Below are 12,387 nucleotides of genomic sequence, written 5' to 3' on the forward strand. Positions count from 1 at the left end.
CACTCCCAAAGGTGAGATTATATGTTCGTTATGAATTGAACATAGAACCACCATTGGGAATGACATTTTATACGCAAGAAGTGGTACTCCCATTGTTGTCAGAATCGCGATTCGATCCAACGATTCTACGATTTTACGATCTAAAAATGCTTGACCGATCCTGGATCCTACGATTATATCATAGTTGTAGAATTTTACAATCCTATTAATTTGAAAATTTATAGAGATGAGATCATAATACGATCTGATTCCATAATAAAAAAAATTAATGTATATTTTTATATAATGACACCGTAAAACCCAAATTTCGTGTAAGTTGTTCATAAAATGATACCAAAATCATTGATTACCAATATTTTATGAATAAATATTAATAAATAAGTGTTTTGATTTTCAATTATATATTTTTACCAAATAAAAAAATCATATTTAGTGAGTTTGTAGAATTTTGCGATTCTACCGATTCGATCCTACCCTCCCTATCGATCCAAAGTAGAATCCCGATCCTGACAACATTGGGTACTCTCAATGGATGGTTCTATGTTTGTTATGAACTAAACATAATAACGCCATTGGGGTAGGGGGATGACTTTTTTTTATAGAGAACCACTACTCTTAATGTCGATTCTATCATATGCTAATACCCAAGATCTTCTATATCACAATTCACAATGCATAAAATAAAATCGTTTTAGGGAGTGATTTTTTTTCGGTATTGCTTTTTCACATACGGATTTTACTCTATCACATATGTCATTTACAATTTTAACCTTCTCATTTTTTTCATCTCACATCCATTGATTTTTCTCTCCCTTCATCCATCTCCCACCCTTATCATTTTTTACACCCTTTATTTAAAAAAAAAGAAAAAAAAAACAATACAACTAAAATTAATTAATCTTGTTAATTAATTAAAAAAAAAACACACAAAAAAACACTGTAATTATGAATTTTAGGGAGAAAAACACAAATTCAATATAAAGTTCATCAACACCAGCTGTCCCACCACCATCTGACCACCAGCCGACAACTTGACGACTACACACAGCACCGTCCCTAGCCGACCAACATCCCAGTCGACCACCGCAAAGTCGACCGCTCCCTTCCCCCGTACTCGCTCCTTCTCCTTCTCCTTCTCCCGCACCGCACCTCCTCGCCTCGCCCCTCCCCCCCCGCTCCGGTCACCACCGACCACCGTACTCTCCCCCTGCTCCGACAATTATCGTCCACCATACAGTCCTCCCTGCTCCGACCAGCACCATCCACCAACTAAACCACCATGTTTCACCGACCATCAACCTATATAAACCCTAATTTTTGGGCAAAATAATTGATAAACAACTTATTAATAATTGCTAAACAAAATAATTACATCACTACTTGAACAATTATAATCCATTATTCAAGTTTTAAGAACAATTAGATTCAATTTTAGGGTAAAATGTATGTATAAAACTTATTGAGTCTAGATTTAGGAAAAGGGTATAATATGGAAATTTAATGAAAAAATGTATGTGAAAGAGTAAAGTCCGTATGTGAGAAAGCAACACCCTTTTTTTTTTTTGGTTTATAAAATCCGCCACTTTGAGTGATAGTTCGCTCTCACTTACACTTCTAAGATTTCGACCCTATGTAAACACCATAACGCTAAACAAATTGATTTCCAATCCAGTTTATTAAATAGTTTTTTTATATTTTTAAAAAATTGAAAAAGATTCTAGTTTTAGTCGGGATATTTAATGGGGACATGATTTTGGAATTTAGTTACTGACTTACTGTTTGCCGTCTCTAGATTATATATCAACCATCAACCAATAAATATGAACAATTCCTTTCTGAAGCTACAAGAAAATAATCTACAGGCTTTTCTGAAAAGAAAAATATGATCCGAAATATTTTTAATTTTAATAAGCTACAAGCTTCACCAAATGTGAAATTGTGAACATCTCTCATGTTCCATTTTTTGGTCAACAACCTCCATTTCACCATCACTCAAATTTAATCTCTGTATCTTTTCTTCACCCCCTCCACTCATTTACTTTGATTAATCATTATTGATATGAGTTTTTTTATTAGATATTTTTTCCCCAACAGTTGACTATCTACTTACCAAACAGAGTAGACTTTGATTCATTCCTCATACAGGCTATCCGTGAATTTTAAATTCTGCTGTGTTTAATGCGTTTTTGCGTTTATACTTTCCCCCATTCCCGGGTAATTATTATTACTCCTTCCGTTCCGTTCTGTCCCAATCATTTATTTTATTTTCTATTATAAAAAGATATTTTAATTAAAGTTAAATAAAAGCTATTTTACAACTTTTTACTACTATATGTTGAGGATTTTGAATTTGTAAAATGTAAATGTCTCAAATCATTTATTTAGTTGTGATATTTTAATGAAAGATAAACAAATGCTTGTGACTGAGGAAGTACTACATATATATTGATAATTGATTGTTAGGCATGGTTGTACAATAGAGTTGGTCCATTCAATTTATGATTGTTTTGTTTCTTGTCTCAATCAGGTTGTTGAGGCCATTCTGCAAAGAATATCGTAGTTATATGGTTTGTTCATCATTTGGATGACGACCGCTTTTATTAGCCACAAGATTGATTAATTTCGAGGATAATATGAATTCGTGTTATTACATCGGAAGAGAAGGCGGTATACGTTTGTTGCTTTTGATTCTTATTATTGTGGTCGGAGGAAAGGCGCAAAATGAAAATGTGTCAACTTCAGTTACTCTCAGCAGTCCCAGGCCAAAATCTGTTAACATTGGTGCTCTTTTCACTTTCAATTCTGTTATTGGAAGAGCTTTGAGGCCTGCAATTGCCGCCGCAGTTGACGATGTTAATTCCAACTCCAATATTTTGAATGGTACCAGGTTAAACCTCATTTTTCATGATACCAACTGTAGTGGATTCCTTGGAACTATTGAAGGTTCTTCTTCTGCTTCTTTCCTCCTTTTTATTTTCTGGCCTTTTTTTTTTTTTTTTTGTGTGTTTAGTTACTTGCATCCTTCTCAAGTCAATCATTATTTATTTGCTTATGATTAGTGAGTTATCTGACTGATAAATGTGTTGAAATTTGATCCTGAACAACCCATTTTCGGTTTGACCAAAGGTTTACTGAATGAAACAACTGATCAGCACGTTAACTGAAAGAGTATTGTAATTGGGAAACTGTAGTTGGTTGCCGAGGAAATGAGCCTAGGTTGATTTGGACCGGTTTCATCCTTGGAGATGAAGGAGGAAGGAGAAAATCAATAACTTTCAAACCACCTGAATAAACGATTGGTATGATTGCCAAATAAGCTTGATGACAAATGAATTAAAACCTCAAGGAAACAATTAGAAAATCAAAATGACTCCGACACACAGTTGGAAATGGTTATAACATTTGGACACTCATATTAATCCAAAGTAGGAATTTTTTTTCTCAAGGTCGACAAATTTGGCAGCTGGACACAATCACAGTATTCCTAAGGAGAGTTTTATGCAAGTCCGAGTAATATAGGTCTTTTCCAATGAGGCTCTTCTATGTCAAAAATACATGGATATTCTACTGAAACTGCAATTTTTGTGTAGATGTGAGTCATAATGATCTGCCCAAATTTATTCATTAGCATTTAGTATATTAGTGTGTGTAAGGACTTCGGAAGGCAGTTCACTGTAAAGTAAATTTGATATTCTGCATTCGCAGAAATTTTTAGAAGATACTTTTAGCTGAAACATTTCACTTTCCTGCGTGCTCACCGTCCTTTAGTTTGGTTGTCGGAATTGGGAACTTAACTTCCTTTGTAAAATATGTTAATAGCTTGATTGCAATGCAGTTGGTAATATTGCATATGAAATTTTCAGCATAGTATGTTAAATCACTGCCGTGTTAGAATAGTTTTTGTACATCAACTACCTTCGAGGTTCTACGTACCAGTCGTACCTCCATCTATTATATAACCGGAACAATCGGAAATAAAACAAGAAGCTGTGTTAATGTTTGAAGATATTCTCCATCAGGATTCTGTATGGGGTAGCTTGTCCTATTTTTGCTTGACAACTATCAGTTTCCAGTTTTTTGTTGGCATACAGTAAACGTCAATCTCTTAACATACCCTTCTCTGTCTTCTATGCAATATCCAGTTTTTTGGTTGACAAAATCTTGTCTACCTTGCAGCTTTGCAGCTTATGCTGAAAGATGTGGCAATCGCTATAGGTCCGCAGTCCTCTGGAATTGCCCATGTCATTTCGAATGTCATGAATGAGCTTTATGTTCCCCTGCTATCTTTTGCTACAGACCCTTCTCTGTCTTCTATGCAATATCCATTTTTTCTTCGCACAATTCAGAGTGATTATTTCCAGATGAATGCGATTGCTGACGTGATAACATATTATGGATGGAGAGATGTGGTTGCTATTTATGTTGACGATGATTATGGCAGAAACGGAATTTCCACCTTGGGAGATGCTCTGGCAAAGAAACGTGCCAAAATATCTCACAAGGCTGCCTTTGCTCCAGGTGCTTCAAGGGCTACTATAAATGATTTGTTAGTTCAAGTCAGTATGATGGAATCCCGGGTTTATGTTGTTCATGTAAACCCTGATTCTGGGCTTACAGTATTTTCAGTTGCCAAGACTCTTGAGATGATGAAGTCTGGTTTTGTTTGGATTGCTACAAATTGGCTTTCTTCCGTAGTTGACGGCTCAGAACATGCGAACCCTGTAAACATGGATCTATTGCAGGGAGTGTTGACATTTCGTCAGCATATTGCAGATTCTAAACAGAAACAAAGTCTGGAATCAAGATGGAAAGGTTTGAAATCTATGGAGAACTCGAACATAAATTCCCACTCTTTCTTTGCGTATGATTCCGTTATGCTGGCAGCCCATGCTCTTGAAATGTATTTTAATCAAGGTGGCAACATATCATTCTCGAGTGACCCTAGATTGAGCTCCACAAATGGGAGCACACTGAACTTCTCATCTCTTCGTGTTTTTCATGGAGGTGAAAAACTTAAGCAGATACTACTAGATACTAAATTCATGGGTGTATCTGGGGAAGTTCAATTTGATTTAGATAAAAACTTAGTTCATCCGGCACTCGACATTTTAAATGTTGTTGGAAGTGGAAGCAATAAGATTGGGTACTGGTCGAATTATTCTGGCCTTTCTGTTATTGCTCCAGAAATCCTGTTTCAGAAACCTGCTAACATATCTGCTAGCAGTCAAAAACTTAATGGTGTTATATGGCCGGGTCAAACGGGCAATATTCCTCGGGGATGGATTTTCCCCAATAATGGTAAGCCCCTGCAGATATTAGTGCCTAATCGTGTCAGTTACAAAGATTTTGTTGCCAAAGACAAGGATCCACCAGGAGTCCAGGGATTCTGCATAGATGTGTTTGAAGCTGCTGTAAATTTGCTTCCTTATGCCGTTCCGCACAGCTACGTACTATATGGTGATGGTTTAAGGAATCCAAAATATGACAATCTTGTCTATGAGGTTTCACAAAACGTAAGTGCAATTTCTCTAGTTTTTATTTACAGCCAGGTATACTTAATATGGGGATTGATGTTTTTCTGCTTGGTTAAAAATAAAGTATTATGTGTCTTTGTTGAGTTAGTTCACTAACATAGTCTATTATGGTACTGACGATTTGGTTCAATTGACCGACCGAACCCTGAACCATACAATAGAGGATATCATTACCATGTTCTCCTTTTTACCCTCAAGCTACCAAATAAAATTTATTCAGTTGTCTTCAAAAATCTCCACGCATGTGTATATTTGATTTCATGTTGGCTCATGTATCCATGTAGTAAATGTAGTCCATTATCTTGATAATTAGGCATCATATTTTACCTGATTTTTTCCTTTCCTTTTATTTCTATTATCAGAAATTTGATGCAGCTGTAGGGGATATAACTATCACCACAAACAGGACAAGGATAGTGGACTTTACACAGCCATATAGTGAATCGGGACTAGTCGTAGTTGCCCCTGTACGGAAGGTCCAATCAAGTGCGTGGGCCTTCCTCAGGCCTTTCACTTTTCAGATGTGGTGTGCTACTGGTGCTTTCTTTATACTTGTGGGTGCTGTTGTTTGGATTCTTGAACATCGAATAAATAGTGAATTCCGTGGTCCACCAAGTCAGCAACTTATCACAATTATCTGGTTTGTATTCCGTCTCTTGACGCTTTTAACCAAGGTTTTGTTATGGTTTTTGTTGTACATTATATTATTAAGGTAATGATTGTATCTGGTGAACTCCTTGTCCCACCCTGACAAAGATGGAGATAATGTCCAAAACACACGGTGCCAGTTTAGAACATGACTGATAAGCTATTGTGATGGGCTTGTATGCAACGCTGATGTTTGCCCATAGCCTGTATGCCAAACCTCACTTTAATTCTTATTAACCACGCCTTGCGCCCATTCGTGACGTGGCTTTGCACGCTATGTGGCTGAAGATGAGGACAGGATAAAGTTGTTCATTTATTATTTGTGAGACATTAATGGCCACTAAATTCTGCCTAGCACTTGCTGCTTGAGTATGCTTCCTGTAAACCATTTCATTATATACCCCCCTCCCCCTAGTTTTGGCAAACGGTAACCTTTATATGGATACAAAATGAAGCGGTAAGTGTAGGGGAGGGGGTCATTAGGGAATGTGTCGCAATTGCATTATTAAAGACATGACATGGGAGAATTATGTAAGGGCATAAGGCGGTTTGTCCAAGTATACAGGGATCAAGTTATGCACCATTTTATGAGTCTTCAAGAGAGTGGAAGTGAGAAGAGTATGAGAATGATGTGCAATGCAATAAAGAGGTCAGAAAAGATGGTTAAAAAGTGATTGAAACTGATTACTTGGGATTTAGGAAATGTTGGTGTTTGAAAGGAAAGTGAGGGGAGAAAGAATTCTATTGTAGCTGTTGACTTTATTTCATATAATCATGTGATATGTATATGTTGCTTTTTGTGTTACCTTTTGTAACACAAACAAAAAAAAACTCGTCTTTTTTTTTTTTTCCTTTTTCATTTGAGTCTTTTCTTCGTTATTTTTCCCATTATTTTGTTTGTTTGTCACTTATTTCTCCCATCTTTTATTGTTTTACTCTTGGATTTCCCGTTTCTCTAATGTTTTCATCAATTTTCCCTCTTAGATTAACGGTTCAATACAACAATGCATGTTAGCTGACTCAAATCATTTTCAGACTATGGCTTTGTTGATCGTGCTTATCATGTTTTAACAATGTAATTTATACGGCAGGATGGATTTTTACACTGAGGTGATTTTAATATCTTACTGCATCTCAATTAGATATGGTCTTCACTTTCTTTTCGGCCAGAACCACATCAAACACCTCTTTCACGGATAGGGAGAACCTAGAGAAGAATTTGCTTATGTAAGCAATAGGCTTCAAGAAATTAGTGCCACTGCTGCTGCCTCAATTATTTCTTTCAACCTTTAAACAGATCATTACAGTTATAAAGCATTTGTTTTAGTGGTTAATACTAATCACAGCATATGAACTAGTACACACAGTAATTGCTTTTCAAAGTTGGAAATCCGCTCACCTTTGACTTAGTGTCCTTAGTAGGAATGGACCATTTTCTCGTGGCTTTAATATTTATGAATCATTGCCACTCCTTGGCAAAAGTTATTGTGCTATAATCTAAGGTACTCCAAAAGAAAATCTCGATTTTGATACAATCAGATGACGCACAGGTCAAACAGAATTGCCCTTTAGTCATTTACATTTCTTAGCACCTTGTAAAAGGGAGAATTTTATTGCCACTCTTGCCTAATTTCTTGATGGTTTGAGTAGTAAAAAACGATTTTATATATTTTTTTTTTTTTTTATTGTTTACGTGTTGCAAATGTAGATTATCTTACACATACTATTTAACGAACTTTCCTAATTTTGCAGGTTTAGCTTATCAACAATGTTTTTCTCACATAGTAAGAAAAACTACTCTCTTTCTTTGTTTCTTCTCCTCTTTAATTATATTCCTGTATATTATACTTTCTCTTTCCCAAGGGGTAATATATCAATTACTGCGAGGAATCCTGGTCCCAGAAATGTCTTTATGACAATAGTTTCTTTATTTTACAGGAGAGAACACTGTGAGCACCTTAGGAAGATTTGTGCTGATTATATGGCTGTTCGTGGTTTTAATTATCAATTCCAGTTATACTGCTAGCTTAACCTCCATTCTCACAGTGCAACAGCTTTCCTCCAGAATTGATGGAATTGATAGTTTGACTGCAAGTAACGAGCCAATTGGGATTCAGGATGGTTCATTTGCTCATGATTATCTTGTCCGTGAACTCAACATAGCAGAATCTAGGATAAAATCGCTTAAAAACAAGGAAGAATATACTGATGCTCTCCGACGTGGCCCTAGTGATGGAGGGGTTGCAGCCATTGTTGATGAACTTCCATATGTTCAAGAGTTCTTGTCTTATACCAATTGCGAATTCCAGATAGTAGGACAAGAGTTTACAAAGAGCGGTTGGGGATTCGTAAGTACTTGCTTTTTTTATACTCCAAATTTGGTTACATACGTTGGTAATGATCATACAAATAAAAGGGTTTTTCTAGTACTTGCTTTTTTTATACTCCAAATTTGGTTACATACGTTGGTAATGATCATACAAATAAAAGGGTTTTTCTACTGTGTACGTGCACCCCTGTGTTTTCCCGAATTTTAACACATACCCTCACTTTTCTAAAATCATGTCATACTCCTTAACTCAGTGGTCAGTTCCAACTTTTCTACATCCCTTTTTTTATTCGCATTTTGAGGCGTGCGTTCACCCATGGACGGTTCGAAAAGATGATTCATGTCAGCGACCCCAAATCATTTTGTCATAATCCGAGTTCTTTAGCGGTTAAATTTTGACATGTTCTTGTTTATTGATGAGTAAACAATGAAGCTGTTGATGTTTCACTTAATGGATAAATACTCAGCTAAAATTATTATCCAAGCATAACATGTAAAAAGAGTGAAATTTGAGCATTTAGGATTTTTTTTGTAGAACTTGACATGAGTTTAGGGATACCTTGTATGATTTTGAAAAATCGAGGGTACATCATAGAATTAGAATAAACAAAGGGATACCTTGTATGATTTTGACAAAATCGAGGGTACATCATAGAATTCGAATAAACAAAGGGTGCATATAGGGGACTAGAGGAGTAGAGGGACACCGATGATTCCGGTTTTCACAAGTTTAATTACAAATGCTCTAATACAGTTTTATTCTGCGGACTTAGTTACTTGGCTGTTTGTGTTGTCAAATTATTCCTCGATATAGAGGGGCACTGATGATTTAAAGATTAAAGAGAAGGAACACCATTTCTATTTTCCGTTATATATTTTTCATTAGCCCATTTTTTCGCAGGCATTCCAGCGCGACTCTCCTTTGGCAGTTGATTTGTCGACAGCTATTCTTCAACTCTCAGAGAACGGTGATTTGCAAAGACTCCATGAGAAGTGGTTATCTCTCAAGGGCTGTAACAGCCAATCCGATATTGATGCTAATCGGCTTTCAATCAAAAGTTTTTGGGGGTTGTTCTTGATTTGTGGCGTTACATTCGCTGTAGCACTTGGTATATTTTTCTCCAGAGTGTACTGTCAGTACACCAAGTACGGTCCTGAAGTTTGCCAAGATGAAATTGAGGCCCCAGAACCTACCAGGCCGAGCAGACGTCTCAGTTCATCTAGCTTCAAGGATTTGATGAGTTTTATAGATAAAAAAGAAGCTGAGATCAAGGATAGATTCAAACGAAAACATAGTATTGGCAGTACACGATCGCAAGGTAGTCAGAGTATTAGTTTAAGCACAGCACCTCAATCGCCGACATGATAACAGGCTAAAATGTTCATATTGGATCTCCCCTTCTGAAAAAAGCATATGGGAAACCACTAGCTGTAATGTCTTTATGTATACGACTATACGCTGTGTATATAGCATATCAAATATTCTTGAAATGAAGGTTGCATAAAGCATGGCTTGATTCCCACTTATGCTCTGTTAGAAATTTTCTGATGTTTCACAGTACCGCGACACACAAAATATTGTAATCCTTTGATCCTTTGGGTTAACTGTACTTGAACTTATAGAAATTGAATAGATATAGACAAGCCTCAAGATAGACAAATTTCTTGTTCAACTTTGGAAACACGAAGGCTACTTTGTAAATACTATTGTTCAAAATAACACGTTGTGATGAGAATAAAAAAAGTGATATGCCTAATTTGTGTTTTAACATTTATTTAACAGGATTAATATGCACGAAAGCCTAATTAGTGTTAATCAAGACTCGTAGCAACCGCCCAATGCGGAGGCTAAGTTATCTGAGATGCTGCAATTCCACCTCCCTCTTTTGGCTAGAGTTTACGACTTACCACTAAAGGGGAGGTTCGGTCTATGATGAGTCAGACTGAGTTTTCTGACTCATTTTGGGGTTTTGCCATCATGTCCGCTACTTTCTTATTGAACAAAAGCCCGATTAAAGCAGCCGAAAAGACTCCACATGAGATGTGGAAAGGGAAGGGAAGGTCCCTAATTTGTCATATTTGAAATATGGGCTTGTGAAGCTTATGTCAAGAACAAGTCTGACAATAAGTTAGCTCATCGATCTGGCAAATGTCTCTTTCAGGTTATCCTAAGGAAGACGTGGTTATTACTTCTACTACCGTCACGAGAACAAAGTGTTCGTAACAAGTGATCTTTGTCTTTAGAAAAGGAGTTTATTTCTAAAAGACAAGAGTGGGTGAAAATTTGAACTTGATGAAGTTCAAGAGCCACAACCGAGGAAATGACGCGGGAAGATGTTCCTTCTTCATCGACTTAGTTGTTATTCCTAGGAGGTCAAGTCGTGTTAGTCACCAACCTGATAGATATCTTGGTATTATCGAGAAAGATGGTGACCACGATGTTTTTCTTTTGGAAAGTGACGAACCCACTACCTACTACAAGGCATCTATTTCTAGTCTAAACTCCAAATTATGGCTTGAGGCCATGCGATCCGAATGGACTCCATGCACGAAAATCAGGTAAGGGACCTGGTAAATTTACCTGAGGACGTTAGACCTCTTCAGTGTAAATGGATTTCTAAAATCAAATCCGGCTTGGATGGACATAAAGTTGTCTACAAAGCGCGATTGGTTGCAAAAGATTTCACTCAAGTTCATGGTCTTCACTATGATGAGACTTTTGCGCCAGTTGCAATGCTTAGGTCTATTCGAATCCTCTTAGCGATTGCTGCACTTCTTGGTTATGAAATTTGACAAATGGACGTAAAGACTGCCTTCTTGAATGGATTTCTAGAAGAGGAAGTGTATATGACACAACCTGAAGGTTTTGTTGATTCATGTAATCCTAAGAAGGTATGCAAGCTTAAGAGGTCCATTTATGGACTTAAGCAAGCGTTGAGGAGTTGAAATCATCGTTTTGATCATGTGATTAAACTGAATGGATTTAATCGAAGTGTACTTTCGAGGAACCATGTTTATACATGAAGTTTAGTGGGAGCAAAATGGTCTTATTAGTCTTATATATGGATGACATATTGCTCATTGGAAATGACATACCAATGCTCATCGCTAAAGAATGGTGCGGGAAAATAGGAGAGGCACAACGCATATTGGGTATCCGGATTTATAGGGATAGATCCAAAAAGATATTGACGTTAAGTCAAGAAACTTATATAGATAAAATTCTTGACAGGTTCAAAATGACAAACTCTAAGAGAGGTCATCTACCAATGGGTCATAGGATCACTCGAGCAAGTCGGTGTCCTCGAAGCGGTAGATATTGAACGCTTGAATTTGACCCCTTACGCTTCATTTGTTGGATCAATCATGTACGTATGATATGCACTCGTCTCGATGTCTCGTATGCTTTGCGCATGACGAAGTCGTTTCGTAACACCCCTCATACCAAGGTGCCTTACCAGGACCACCCTGCCATGAAAATGTGTTACCATCTCGGTTGCCCGAGGTTAGTACATATCAAAAGCGTCACGAACCGAGCACATTTATTAAAATCTTGTAAAGTATAAAAGTTTACATCAACCAAATCCAAAAAGCGATTCAACAAAATACAACTCCAATGTCTCGACAATAAAAGAAATCAAACTAAGACTCGAGACGGTGATACTATGACCGGTGATGACAACACTCCCATGATTGTCCCCAAGCTCATCACTAGCAATACACCGTCAAGCCCGCTCACCATCCCCGAATGGATCACCATGATTCCACAAACAACAACGGGTCGAGATACTCAAACAATATAAGACAAACAAACGAAGTAATCAAGCGATCATCTTCCAATCCCAATCTTTCGTTCTCACATCAGAATCGACTACA

At 37.0% G+C, this 12,387-nt stretch overlaps 1 protein-coding gene across 2 annotated transcripts; it reads left to right on the top strand.

The window, feature by feature from the left end:
• Positions 1-1,766: 1,766 nt before the first annotated feature.
• On the top strand, positions 1,767-10,038 carry LOC141639186 (glutamate receptor 3.4-like). 2 transcript variants are annotated; one of them, XM_074448363.1, is made up of 7 exons: positions 1,767-2,007; positions 2,528-2,943; positions 4,177-5,513; positions 5,897-6,174; positions 7,935-7,966; positions 8,121-8,530; positions 9,413-10,038. In XM_074448363.1, the coding sequence occupies exons 2-7, from the start codon at positions 2,634-2,636 to the stop codon at positions 9,875-9,877; spliced, it is 2,832 nt and encodes a 943-aa protein (XP_074304464.1). In that variant the 5' UTR covers positions 1,767-2,007; positions 2,528-2,633; the 3' UTR covers positions 9,878-10,038. The 2 variants fall into 2 exon arrangements, with proteins under 2 accessions (XP_074304464.1, XP_074304463.1); XM_074448362.1 differs by having other exon boundaries at positions 1,800-2,214.
• Positions 10,039-12,387: the final 2,349 nt, after the last annotated feature.

The sequence above is a fragment of the Silene latifolia genome, unplaced genomic scaffold (assembly GCF_048544455.1).
Source record: "Silene latifolia isolate original U9 population unplaced genomic scaffold, ASM4854445v1 scaffold_292, whole genome shotgun sequence".
In the NCBI taxonomy this organism is placed as follows: Eukaryota; Viridiplantae; Streptophyta; class Magnoliopsida; order Caryophyllales; family Caryophyllaceae; genus Silene; species Silene latifolia.